General features: G+C 34.5%; 1 protein-coding gene across 1 annotated transcript; it reads right to left on the reverse strand.

Moving 5' to 3' along the window:
* Positions 1 to 1,819: 1,819 nt before the first annotated feature.
* LOC133650696 (enkurin-like) lies at positions 1,820 to 13,053 on the reverse strand. The gene is made up of 5 exons (XM_062048246.1): positions 12,935 to 13,053; positions 7,864 to 8,006; positions 7,573 to 7,787; positions 7,282 to 7,428; positions 1,820 to 2,306 (listed from the first exon to the last, which is right to left on the reverse strand). Exons 1-5 carry the CDS (start codon positions 13,009 to 13,011, stop codon positions 2,136 to 2,138), a joined length of 753 nt encoding a protein of 250 aa, XP_061904230.1. The 5' UTR covers positions 13,012 to 13,053; the 3' UTR covers positions 1,820 to 2,135.
* Between the last annotated feature and the right edge of the window lie 2,146 nt (positions 13,054 to 15,199).

Raw genomic sequence — 15,199 nt, forward strand, 5'->3', positions numbered from 1 at the left:
GGTATAGGTGTTAGTTTAGGGTTGAAGTTGCCTGAAGGTGTTCCTTTAGTGCGGTTTTGGAGGATAGAGATGCCCTGGAACCATGCAATTTACCATGAATTGATTAACGTGGACCCAGACTTAAACAAGTTGAAAAACTTATTTGGGTGTTACCATTTATTGGTCAATTGTACGGAATATGTACTGTACTGTGCAATCTACTAATGAAAGTTTCAATCAATCAATCAATGGAGCCTATCTCAGCTGCATTCGGGCGGAAGGCAGAATACACCTGGGACAAGTCTCAATCATTTTCCATCTTCTATATTGTTATATTGAAGTGTCGTATTGATACATTCTTTAGACACTTAAAAAGTCAATAAGTCCTTGAGGTTTGGATACAGGAAGGAATTGGGAGGAAAAAGACAAAGGGTTGGATTTAGAGCAAATTTGCTCTTGTTTAACAGCTTTATTTTGCTCAAACAAACACGTTCATGCAATAAATGATAATACGGGAATACTTGTATTATTTTACCATGATACTTCATGACATAATGGACTTGTTTATAATTTTCCTGTGCTTGGTATTTCCATTTCAGTGCTCGTTTTCACTTCCTGTGCGCTTCCATTTCCTGCCACTTCCTCCATGGCCTGTGCATTGCCTCCCTCACCTGTACCTGATTGGCGTACATCTAATGCCTGCCGTTTCTCAGGACAGGTGTTGATCTTTGTGTGCAAATTATCATTGTGCCTGCATGCCGTCTCCTGTCTCTGCATCTTGGTGTCGCACCAACAATGCCAAACAAGTGCCCGACATTGTTGTAGATATATTGTTTTATGTTATTGCATTATATTGTTAATGTATTCATTGTTTCGTTTGCCTAAAATGTATTGTGATTATGATCATGTTCCATAGTTTGGACAAGTTTCAAGTGAAAAGTATCGGTGTCTGCAATACTGGCTATGTATTTACTTAATACCTGCTCAATACCAAACTTTTCTGTATCGCCCACCCCTATACTCCATTTATATATTTTCTTTACCCCCTTAACCATTAGGCTCACAGGTGAACCAAACCTAACCAAAATCCTGGTGACCACTTCCACCTCTTCCATGACCTGAAATCTCTTTCAGGCTGGTCCACACGTCACGGATGTTATTTTGTTGTCTCTCTGGGGCCATTCAGCAATGCAGCTGTCTGTGGTTTTATGTTGATAGATTTCTGTGGTTTTTATTTATTTATTTGATTCTATTTTTATTTATCTTTTTTTACATGTTGTGGAGGACACACAGTATTTGATGCACTTTTGGCGATTTGTCAATTAATGTGTTTAAAACCTAATAACTAAATGTTTTAAAAAAACTTTGGGCACTCTTAAATTGAGGTACGACTATATTCGATTTGAGTCTCACCTCATTTTTCATTTAAATTAATTTTTATGCAACTATAAACTATAAAAACAATTGAATAATTACTCTTTAAAAAGTCTATATTAATGGTGAATACAATCCACACTGCTATTGAATGGTCATGTGCGTTATATAGGTTTGGAATAAAAAGGAGCAAAAATACTGTTTTATTGCTACTTTGCAATAAAAACACATGACTTTGTTACATATTGACAAGTTACAATCACAACTCTAGCTCTTTACACAGATGGAAAAATATAATACAATTATATTCACAAAAATACAACTGGCTTACTCAACTATGCCATTTTGTTGAGGTCAATCCCAGGAATTGACTTGACAATCAAGTGTGAAGTTCGAGGCCTTTTAAACATTAGCAATATGTGCATTTCAGGTTTTAGTGCTGAATTGTATAACAACCTTACGACAGCTTCCTAAAAACGAGTAAAAAAAATACTTTGCAAAGGCCACATTTAGCAGAATGTAAAAAAAACATTTTTTAAGTAAATCTGCCTCGGAGACGATATGTCCTCTATAGTATCTGTAGGAACAACATTAAGAAATGTAACACTCATCTGTTATGACGTAACAAACATTTGATTGCTGATATAGGACAGAATATAACTCTGACACCAATCATACAGCAATTTCCCAACACATCATTTCAACATTTCAACATTTGAATTGTTCCCAACTTGAGTTCAGTAGATGCCATGGATGGAAGACACCATGGGCACATCCATGCGCTATTTGTTTTTGCAGATGGACTCCAACCTGTCAAGGAGTTTAATGTCGTCTTCCAGCTGCTTCATTTCCACCTCCAAGCGTACTTTACGTGTTTTCATTGATGGGGTGTCAATTATAAATGGGAGGCGCTGGTACTCGACATTCAGCTCATTGTATTTCTTCTTTAGGTCCTGGGTGGAGAGCAGGTTAAATAATAAATAATACATTGACTTTGAGTCTATCTGCCAAAGTGGGAAATTGATTGATTGAAAGATTTAGTATATATGTCATGTAAGTGCTTCATCAGTTCATAATATTTCCTGTTTTACTCATTTTTGCTGTCAAGCGATTTAAAAAATTTGCGATTAGTCCCTTATTTTTAATCCCACCTCATTAAAAAGATTCCAAAAAAAATCAAATTGGTATTTTTATTTAAATTAATTACATTATTATAAAGTGGCTTTACAAAAATCATTTGTTGTTTTTAACAGACTTGAACAGACATAATCTGGCAGCTCTGTGACCGCGTGTCTGCTTTGTGTTGCAGTGCCTGGCTTTCTGGCTTTGAGGCGACGTCACCTTTGCGCACACCTGATACCCATTTCCTACCTGACTACTTAGGCTCTCCAGTGCATTCACTCAGCGCCAGTTTATTCCTGACACTTCACCCTTCCCGCCGGGTTCATCTCCTCTACGCTAACTTCATTCACGCTCCTTATTACTGTGGCTGTGTCCCAGCTCTGCCGTGTAGTGTTTATGTGTTCCTCTCCACACCTTTTGGTGCGATTTCCGTTTCTTCACACATTTTGTGCCTTTTGTTATTATCTTTATTCTTTCTTCTCTGTGTTGGGGTCCTACTCCGGCGAAGGCCGATCGTGACATAGTCGGTTTTATTTACTAAAATAAATCATGAGGTCCTTGTTTATTCTTTTTTTTTTTTTTGAGGGCTAAGTATTAGTTGTTTTTCTCCGCTTCAAACATCAAATAAATAAAACATACCCAACAATCACAGTGCTAGTATATTTTACCACTAGTGGTTTAAGAGAAAATATTCAACAAATACATTTCTATATTTGTCACAATTTGATGTAATATAACAAATTGCATGTATAATTACCTGTAATATATCCCTAAATTGATTTTTAAATATAATGTACACATTATTGTACATGTAATGTATTACTATATGATACACATGTGTTATAAAAGTGTAAAGTCAGTGTAATGTGGGTCAAAAACACGCCCGAAAGTGACACTATTTCTCCAAAGCTTGTGTAATAGAATTTATTTATAATATATAATAATATAATAGCATGTAACGCTAAAAAAATACCCAAATTTGAAATATTCATTTTGATTATGAATATTTTAGATATGTTAGATATATTATATTATATATTTGTTAGACATAATTCATCCTATCCCCACGATTTAAAGTTGCCAACATCAACATCAAGTTTCGTGACAGAGTGATACCTCTGGGGCGGTATAGCTCAGTTGGTAGAGCGGCTGGTAGAGCGGCCGTGCCAGCAACTTGAGGGTTGCAGGTTCAATCTCCGCTTTCGCCATTCTAGTCACTGCCATTGTGTCCTTGGGCAAGACACTTTACCCACCTGCTCCTAGTGCCACCCACACTGGTTTAAATGTAACTTAGATATTGGGTTTCACTATGTAAAGCGCTTTGAGTCACTAGAGAAAAGCGCTATATAACTATAATTCCCTTCACTTCACTTTTTTCGCCGTGGCTACATATGATCTTTGTGCTGCGTGGCACAAGTGTTGTTGCTTTCAGTTAAGCACAAGAAGAGGGCGAGACAACTTGCAGGCAAACAGAGACAGTAACATTCCGAAATAAAAATGTGATTAATGCGATTAAAAACGCAATGTGCCAAATTTTACTGCAATTAATTAATCGCAATTACCGCAGTAATTTGACACCCCTAATTCTAAATACCATACATGAAAAAGTCCCCAAAAAGAGCAGTTTGACACAAATAAGGCACAAATTCAGAAAAGTTGCTATGATATCTCATCGCTAAGCGATGGTGCACATAGAATGTGAGGAATGGACACAATGCAAGGGCAGTTAATGCAGGGCACAGGGGCCAGATCTGGCCCACAACATAAATTTTAGGTGGCCGGCAAAAGCCTGAAAATAATGTGCATCAATAAAGCACTTAATCTTTATTGATAAAAAAAAATTATTGTGTAATGTAAAATGTGTAATTGTATTAACACGTAGTCTTTGTAATGCTTTCTGTTATGAAAGGTGGTGATTATCAAATGTAACTGTCCAGGAATGATTGCAATGATTTAGTGACACATGTTATTTTACTTTTTGAGTATTTTATTCTTTCTAATGCTTTCTATGATCAAAGGTGGTGGTCATGAGCGTTTACATCAATTAAGTGACATGTCTTTATGTGGATTATTCTAGTCTTTCTAATGCTTTCTATGGCCCCGTTCACACTGCATACCAAATCTGATTTTTTTGTCCTCAATTGACAAAGATGGGATATTTTTTGTCAGTCTTAACGCTCCAAAGTGCTTCCCATCTGATATTTTTGCATCAAATTTGGGCCACATCAGGAGGTAGTCCGAATCCGATTGGAATCTAATATTTTCAAATGTGTCTTTAGTCTAAACGTAAGTGCGACCTGAATGCAACCTGATTGCGACTTTTTTATGTCATCTTTGGGCGAGCTACGTCATTCGTGTGCGTGGGGAAGGACGCAGTCCCCGCCGGCGGAAGTAGATACGTCATCACAACAATCGGTTTCGGTGAGAAAAGTATTTCTTCGCCAGGTAATTAATAGCGCGCAAATAAGCTACATGTAACATGATTCTGAAGAAATAGCGATTGTTGAAGGACTAGAAATGATGTGTACATTGTGGCGTATTTATTTGCTTACAAGTTACATTCATTGCATAAGTTGTCTACATAAGTGAGTTGAAAAATAAAGCTAACAAAGATCCACACTGATTTCTGTTTTCTCTACTTGACAGCCATAAAAAGATTAGAGCCTTCCCAAATATATTATAAATGATAAATGGGTTATACTTGTATAGCGCTTTTCTACCTTCAAGGTACTCAAAGCGCTTTGACAGTATTTCCACATTTACCCATTCACACACACATTCACACACTGATGGCGGGAGCTGCCATGCAAGGCGCTAACCAGCAGCCATCAGAGGCAAAGGGTGAAGTGTCTTGCCCAAGGACACAACGGACGTGACTAGGAAGGTAGAAGGTGGGAATTGAACCCCAGTAACCAGCAACACTCCAATTGCTGGCACAGCCGCTCTATCAACTTCGCCACGCCGTCCCTATATTACACTATATATCCATTCATACATTGTATTACATTCATTTATTGACACCTAAAAAATTTTTTTTAAGGTGTGGCAACTTTTGATTTTGTAGTTGTAGCGACTTTATTTCTTCCTTGTTCAACTTCCTTTATTTTGACTTTATCGAACTGCGCATGCAAGTGACGTCAAGGCCACATTGGGGCAACATTGGGCCTGACACTCCTGACTGGAGTCTGACAAAGATCACATTTTACTTGTACTTTTACTGTCCATGAGCAATTGCATCACTTAATTGACACGTCTATATTTTGACATTGTGGATTGTTCTCGAGTCTTTTATTCTAAAATCGTTCTAAAGATTTATTGTATGAAAGGTGGTGGTTATCAAATGCAACTGTCCATGAGCGACTGCATTACTTAAAGCTGGGGTACTTGTGTCAACAGGCAGAATTCAAACTGTAAATCACGCCCCCCACTCTGCACACCTGTGCACTGCTGATAATCCCTCCCAGTCTCCTCCTCAAAGTTAGTCCAAAACTGCCCCCCATCTTGAATACACTGGACCCAAATACATTTTATTTAAGTTTTGTTGTTTTTGTTTTTTTAGACGTACAGCGTTTTTCTTTTCTTCCTCTGATTTCCTCTTTTTGAGTTTTTTAGAAGTATATGCTGTAACAGCAAGCACAGGCATTGCAATCTTTCCACGTGGGTGTTCGGCAGGTGTGCTATACTGAAAACAAGTTCGTAACGTGTACACGCTTCAGTATATATCACGTCAGCCCATGAGGAGGCTCCTTCGTGGGCTCTACTCACCCCTCCTTTCTCTAAATCCTGTGCTTGGATCTGGAGGGGTTGATCGCCAGGAAGAAAACATTTTGTCTTCTGGGGTTTTATTTATTAAAATACCTAATTATAAGGCACAGACATAATATTTTTTCCGAAATTATCACTGTTACGATATACTGTATGATGCTAATAAATACGATTTATTTTTAGTTTAAGAATATAATTTAAGTACCCAGCTTTAATTGACATGTCTTTATTTTGACCTCGTTGATTATTGTAGTCTTTTATTCTAGTCTTTCTAATGCTTTTTATTATGAAAGGAGGTGGTTACCAAATGTTTCCAGGAGTGATTGCATTATTAAGTGACACGTCTCTATTTTGACTTTGTGGATAATTCAATCTAGAGTCTTTCTAATGCTTTCTAATATAAAATGTGGTGCTTATCAAATTGAACTGTCCAGCAATGATTGCATTGTTTAAGTGACTTTGTGGTTTGTTCTGGAATCTTTCTAATATCGTTTATCACGGTTAATTGGGTTTATATTTTCATTCCTAGAGCATAACAACTGTTTCCTACATTCTAAATACGTTTTCCAACATAACAAGAAGCCTCTGGACATGAAATAACACCCTTTAGTCACCTTTACATTCTTTTAAACCAGTATAGTAATGCTGCCTGAGGTTGAACCAATCAATGACCACCAAACTGAACAGCCTGCTCTGATTGGTTTCGTCTCCTCTAATGGCCAATACTACTGTAGTGTAATAATAATGATAATAATAATAATACCTGGGATTTATATAGCACTTTTCTAAGTACCCAAAGTCGCTTTACATGTTAAAAACCCATCATTCATTCACACTTTATTTCACTAATAATGTAGACATTTTTAGTTCATTTAGCCATTTTTAGACTAAAAATATTCTAGAATATGCTTTAAAAAATCAGCGATGTGGTATAACAGCAATATTTTAAATGGTATCGCACTAACTAATCTAAAGGATTATCTGTAAATGAGGTAGAGAAACAAAAATACATTGTTAATGTGCAGCCTCGTGTTCCAGTACCTCAATGATGGCTTGACACTCCTTGTCTGAAAGGTATTTCATAGTTTCGTGTTCTTCCTGCCTCTTCAAATTAATGTTGTATTCCTCCAGCGCCTTTTGATGCTTTGCTTTACGTCGCATCAAATAATTTGGTACCTCTCCATAATCCTGCAACAGCAAATATTCATATATGAGCTGCAAAAGTGCAGGACTTTCTCAATGAAGCAATCAAAAACTACTCATCTTTATCTGTTGCATTCAAAGTTTTATAAAATTTCAAACAGCATTTTCTGGAGTATCACAGGAAAATACCTTTTTCCTTATGTACACAGGGACAAGTCCCGAGTTTCTATTATGAATCTCCTTATGTCCTTTGTTTGTGTCAACAACACACGGAGACTGTTTGGTCCCCTTCGGCGTGGTTGTCTTCCTCTTGATTGGGATGCTAACAGGTGGTAGAAATGGCCCAGAAGGGACGGCTGGTTTTTTGGTGGGACAGGTGCAATTAATCCTGACATGTTGTTTTACTGAGAAATACAGTTAGAAGGTGAGCATAGTGGTGGTTTCTCCAAGAACATTAATACAATGCAAGGGTACACTCACTCTCAGGTAGTTGAGGTTCTTTTGAGTGCTTTTTTAGGTAATTAGTTGGGATTGGCACCTCCACTCTGGTTGGCCCCATGGTTTTCATGTAATTTGTTGGCCTGCATTCTTCTATAACTACCGGCCTGAACTTGGACACATACCTTAGGAAAAAGTACACATTGTTATTAATGAAACAACTTTTACAGCTGCTAAAAACTGAAACATTTTCACCATCTCACTTTCAAAACTTCCAATAGATGTCTAATTAAAAGCTAAAAAAATTACCCTTTGTAATATTAAACATGTTCATTCATTGAATTGTTTTCAAAGCATTTAATAGTATGATTTCACAGTAAAATGCTGTAATCAAAATGTACAGTAACCTTACAACATATTACTGTACGAATTACAGTGTCCTTCTATGTTAAAGCAAATGAAGATGCAAAAACAGATCTCTTTCTTCTGTCAGGCGTGGATGCATGCAAGGCAGCTTCAATGATGTGACCCCAAGATACAGCAGACAAGATGGGAGATGGTGAGTAAAATGATATGATTTAATGAACAAAATAAATAAACTCACAAGGGAGGAGGGACGAAAGAGCTAAGAAGGTGAATGCTAAAATAAATGCACAAGTCATGGAAATTCTTTTTTTGATATTAGGCGTAGCAAAATACAAGACGAAAAACAGAGCATAGCATAAAGCATACGACAGGCAGAGCAAATGAAAATGAACCTATTGGCAACCGGTAGCAGGTTCAACCCAGTTGCCAATCAGGCAGCATGGCTTCGAGGAAGTGAATATACCAAAATAAGAGCACAGGACAGGAACTAAAAAAACACAGAGAAAAAGCCAATGTAAGTCCAAAGCGGTCCTTGTTTTGAGTAAATCAAGGTTTTTTGTGGAGCACTTCATGGTGCAGCCATCCTGCTGATGTGGGTTGCAATTGAACTGTTTAACCCAGTAGGCACAACTTTGATTAAACATGTTTTTTAAAACTGACTTCTAAACAACCTTGCAAAGTAGTTGTATTGTAAAATTGAGACAACGTTGATGTCTAACGTTGGATCCATGTTGTTGGTTGGGAAATGACCGAATTTCAATGGTCAAATCAACGTCACAACCTGACATTGAATAAACGTTGTCAAAAAGCATGTTGTTTCAATGTTGTATTTGTGTTGTAGAATATTGGTTGGTAAATGACCAAAATTCAATGATCAACTCAACGTCAGAACCCAACATTGATTAAACATTGTCAAAAAGCATGTTGTTCTAACGTTAGGTTTGAGTTGCTCAACGCCAGGACCTAATTCAACAAGTACTCAACATTGTTTTAACGTCTTGTGCCTGCTGGGAAATGAGACTCCCAATTTGAAAAATGCACATGTATTACTAAAATGGAATTTTGATGATTTTGTACAAATTTTGCAGCAAAAACAGATAATGGGGAATTTGAGTTTTTGGAATTTTGCCTATCATTCTAAATCCTTATGAGCGACACCACACACACACGCACACACGCACACACGCACGCACACACGCACGCACGCACGCACGCACGCACGCACCCACACACACACACACACACACACACACACACATATTATATATATATATATATATATATATTTTTATTTTTTTTTAATTTTTTTTTTTTTAAGTACAGTGTTTTATTTCCCCATATTCAAACACAGTGTTACTGTTTAAACTGTTTGTAAGTACCGTATTTTTCAGAGTATAAGTCTCACCGGAGTATAAGTCGCACCTGCCGAAAATGCATAATAAAGAAGGAAAAAAACATATATAAGTCGCATTGGAGTATAAGTCGCATTTTTTGAGGAAATGTATTTGATAAAACCCAACACCAAGAATAGACATTTGAAAGGCAATTTAAAATAAATAAAGAATAGTGAACAACAGGCTGAATAAGTATACATTATACGACGCATAAATAACCAACTGAGAACGTGCCTGGTATGTTAATGTAACATATTATGGTAAGAGTCATTCAAATAACTATAACATATAGAACATGCTATACGTTTACTAAACAATCTGTCACTCCTAATCGCTAAATCCGATGAAATCTTATACGTCTAGTCTCTTACGTGAATGAGCTAAATAATATTATTTGATATTTTACGGTAATGTGTTAATAATTTCACACATAAGTCGCTCCTGAGTATAATCGCACCCCCGGCCAAACTATGAAAAAAACTGCGACTTATAGTCCGAAAAATACGGTAATGTTGCAAAAAAAAAGAAGTAATATACTTGTTAAATAAAACCTCCGCCTTTTTTTAATCAATACTTAGGCCTACTATGCTATTTAATGTTGGTCATAAGGATGGTACTTGGAGGCCAAGTGTTTTCTGAGGTGGTATTTGGTAAAAAAAAAGTTTAAGAACCACTGGTGTAAACTCAGAGCTCAAAATCGACGGAATGACAATCATCAGTTTTTGCACCTGAACTCTTCACAATAAATTACTGTAAATGTTACTGTGAAAGCAATGCAATTATTTGCCAGTCATTTACTGTGAATTTACATTGAAAACTTTTGCAGTGTGGTTTATTGGACTATTGCAAATTTATGAACACAAACATTAATAATATTGGGGAAAAACTACAAAAGTACACTTAATTTACTAACCGTGTTACAAAAAAGGTAATCATGTCGGTTATAGGGAACATTCAAACCCTTTATTTATTGAATTAAAAATGTTTAAATTCAAAGATCTGGTACATCTACAAACAGCTAAAATTATGTACTAAGCAAACTACAGTACAAGCTGCTACCCAAAATTTTACTATTCTTCTCAACAAGAGAAATACAACATTATGATTATTTTCTTTTAACTTAAAACATGAGTATACATGTACAACAATAAAATAAGGTATGTGGAATTAAATCATGAAATGGACTTAGCAAAGACTAATGTACTAATATGATCCAGTTTAAGAAACTGTTCAAACTCAAAAGTGTTCATTCAGTACAATAAACATAACAAACATCTTGAACCTTATTGAAAAATGAGAATTTGATGTATTTAATTACATAATCAACCATTTACCTATCTATTCATGAGAACTTTAATAGTATTTATTTATGCATTTGTTTGCAGTGCCGGGCCGTGCGTTTCCCACCTAGGCCTTCAGTGATCTCCGACTTCAATGATTAACTCTCAAAATACCATAATTGATGTCACCACATGATCATTGCTAGAGAAATACTATACAGGAACACATTTACACCCTACTGAGCATTGAATCACATCAACATTATACAAAACGGGTTATTTTCTGGCGCATTTAAAAATAAATTAAAACACATCAGCAATTAAAATATATACTGTAAATTTCTCTGCTTGGCTTATGCAACTTACGGGCAATAAAGTTTGATTCAAAGTACACACTTCTCCAAGATATATTAACTGCCCTGACCACATGATGTCGACAAATACACATGTAACATCCATACGTCCATTTTCTACCGCTTGTCCCTTTTGGGGTCGCGGGGGTTGCTGGAGCCTATCTAAACAATGTTAATTAAATGACAAGCATGACAGACTTTAACAACAAGAGTTTACAACTTTTAGTTGTAACAGAACAGCTACTGTCAACAACTTGTGATCTGATTGGCTATCGCAACTGTCTATCAAATGTATGTGTTCTCAAATGTATCCGCTCATGGTCCCGATGAGTATCTAATCACAGGACGCATAAATGTCACGTTCAACGTGAGGCCAGCTGGAAGGCCTTACTGACAACAACTCGTGATCTGATTGGCTATCGTAACTGTCTATTAACTGTATGTCCCCGTTCACTTACAGTGCACGGACGCCCGCATTGTTGATTCTGAAGGCGTCTGGCGGATTTTGTACAGCATGGCAACATAAGATAGCTGTATTCTGATTGGATACAAACTTAAACTAAAAACAACAGCACTGGAAGGAGCATTACCGTATTTTTCGGACTATAAGTCGCAGTTTTTTTCATCGTTTGGCCGGGGGTGCGACTTATACTCAGGAGCGACTTATGTGTGAAATTATTAACACATTACCGTAAAATATCAAATAATATTATTTATCTCATTCACGTAAGAGACTGGACGTATAAGATTTCATGGGATTTAGCAATTAGGAGTGACAGATTGTTTGGTAAACGTATAGCATGTTCTATATGTTATAGTTATTTGAATGACTCTTACCATAATATGTTACGTTAACATACCAGGCACGTTCTCAGTTGGTTATTTATGCGTCATATAACGTACACTAATTCAGCCTGTTGTTCACTATTCTTTATTTATTTTAAATTGCCTTTCAAATGTCTATTCTTGGTGTTGGGTTTTATCAAATAATTTCCCCCAAAAAATGCAATTTATACTCCAGTGCGACTTATGTTTTTTTTTCCATCTTTATTATGCATTTTCGGCCGGTGCGACTTATATTCCGAAAAATACGGTATATGACATGAAGAGAATATGAATACTTTTAGATATTTAGGGAAAGTAAATAAAAAAATGTTTTTATCTTTATTTATGATCATGATTTCTGGTTATGTTAGGCCAGCACAGAAGGCTTTGCTGGCCCTGACGGCACACCACTGTTTGTGCTTGCACACATAGGAAGTGAACAAACAAATGTGTTACCAGTTACTATGAAACAGAAAAGGGGTAAGAATAAATACGATTTGCTCTTTCCTACTCCTTTTCCGAGAAGTAGTAAATGTTTACATGTTCAAAATAAACTAATACCCTAACCATAATTTATGACAGGAATGTAACTACAATATCTTAAAATGTATATAGTTAGACTTTGTAAAGTGATATTATTAAACCAGGTTGCAAGGGTGGGCTCCCCCAAACCCACACAATCCCGAGAGGGACAAGTGGTATAAATGGTTTGATGGATGGACGTTATGTTGTAACCAACTGCTGGCGTTAATGTTGAGGGTCACAGTTCCCATGTTCATGAACGCGCCATGAAGGTGATTGGTGTGTAATGAAGTGTTGTTGAGTGTGTGCATACGAGGGAGGATACAGAGATACCATTTCTGAATATAACTCGTCCATATTACATTACTATTACCTTTCTGGCCTCTCGATGATAACTTTCTTTTCAATGAAATTATGAATGGACTCTTGCGGGTACAGTTCTCCAGCCATCTTGCCCAATTGATCATTGACAGCCAGTCACGTGTCTTATAGGGTCAAAAGTTATGGGTGCCAATCCACATATTGTTGAGTAATGCATGATTCGCCGATGCAAATGCAAAGCTGTGTGTTAAACCCACGGCATGTGGCCACTGACGACGTCAATCTTTTTTTGCTGTGTATAAAGGTGACATCCGCGCTGCACGTACACGTCACCGCCCAGTGAACGCACCACACAGTCAGAACGTCGATATCGGTCTCTGTGTATAAAAGATACTGTACATGTTCTTGCACCTCGGCGTCACTGCGTTGTTTTAGGTGTCCATATCTGCGTATGCATTGAAATCAGTCATAACTTAAAGAGTGTTCCCGTTTGGGCTGGGCTACTGCAGATTTTGGTAAATACATGGCCAATATTGCCAATACGACTTTGCCCCCCCCCAAAATCATGGAATGATTATTATTATTTTCTTAAATTTGGCAATGTTTATACTCATAATAAAGAACAGAACAATATTTTCCTCAAAAAAAAGAAGAAAAAATCTTAATGCATTTGACAAAATGCACAAAATGAAATGATTTTTTTCCTTTTATTCAAAACAATTGTTTTTATTTTTTATATATATATATATATATATATATATATATATATATATATATATATATATATATATATATGTATATATATATATATATATATATATATATATATATATATATATATATATATATATATATATATATATATTCATACACACAAGCGTTCCCCTTGTAAACAATTGTTTTGAATAATAGGAAACAAAGAAATACTTTTCATTTTGTGCATTTTGTCAAATGCATTTAGATGCTTTTTTCTTTTCTTTATATATATATATATATATATATATATATATATATATATATATATATATATATATATATATATATATATATATATATATATATATATATATATATATATATATATACACTGTAAAAAAAAAAATCTGTAAAAAAAACGGTCATCTACTGGCAGCTATGGCTGCCAAACGAAAACCATAAAATTAAAGTAAAACATTGTAAACTAAATAATGATCAAAAACATTATATTTACAGAAATTTTCATGAAACGTTTTGCGGAAAAATATCGTAATTTTACATGAATTTGAAAGTAATTTAAGAAAACAGAAAATGCTATGTATAATAATTTGGTATTTTTCTGTAAAAAAATTAGAAATATACAGTTTGTCATTACTGGCATATTACTTATAATAACAGGCAGATTGTTTATTTACAGATAATGTCTTCAATTCTACAGTTTTATAAACTATTTAAAAAAAATAGAAAAATTACAGTATAAATTTAGAGTAAATTAACCATAAAAATATGATTTTTTTTACAGTGTACTATATATATATATATATATATATATATATATATATATATATATATATATATATATATATATATATATATATATATATATATATATATTATTAAGCATTATATAGTCATATCAACATAAATAAGTCATATTTTACATCCACTTGATACACTTGCAGTTGCATCAATTCAACACAATATAGGAAATTTACAAAGTAAATTACAAAATAAGTTGTTGCATATTGGTATTAATCTGATATTGGTATTGACCTGATAGGCATAAGGGGTAGTGTGACCATTACTGATAACAGTACCTTTTATAGTCAGAATAATTATAGGATATTGTCAGCAACATTGCCAAATTTGTCAGAAATGTAACAATTTTTATGTACAACAATGTAGTACATCTACAAAATATTACAATCATACTATTTAGTTTAAGAAAATATTTAAAAACCTTTTAAAATGTTTTCTAAAATGTTTTAAAAATTAATAATACTATATGTTACTCTGCAATAATTTTATTTTTCATTCTTTTTCATTTATATATATATATATATATATATATATATATATATATATATATATATATATATATATATATATATATATATATATATATATATATACATACAAACAGTTTAAACAGTAACACTGTGTTTGAATATAGGGAAATAAAGCACTGTACTTAAAAAAAAAAAAAAAAAAAAATATATATATATATATATATATATATGTATATATGTATATATATATATGTATATATGTATATATATATATATATATATATATATATATATATATATATATATATGTGTATATATATATATATATATAT

This window comes from Entelurus aequoreus, linkage group LG05 (assembly GCF_033978785.1).
Source record: "Entelurus aequoreus isolate RoL-2023_Sb linkage group LG05, RoL_Eaeq_v1.1, whole genome shotgun sequence".
NCBI classification, from domain to species: domain Eukaryota; kingdom Metazoa; phylum Chordata; class Actinopteri; order Syngnathiformes; family Syngnathidae; genus Entelurus; species Entelurus aequoreus.

Coding starts and splice junctions, on each gene's coding strand:
- LOC133650696 (XM_062048246.1), bottom strand. CDS start 13,011: ATGGCTGGAGAACTGTACCCGCAAGAGTCCATTCATAATTTCATTGAA. Junction 7,788..7,863: donor AGAACCTCAACTACCTGAGA/GTGAGTGTACCC, acceptor TGTATTTCTCAG/TAAAACAACATGTCAGGATT. Junction 7,429..7,572: donor CTGTGTACATAAGGAAAAAG/GTATTTTCCTGT, acceptor TTGCTGTTGCAG/GATTATGGAGAGGTACCAAA.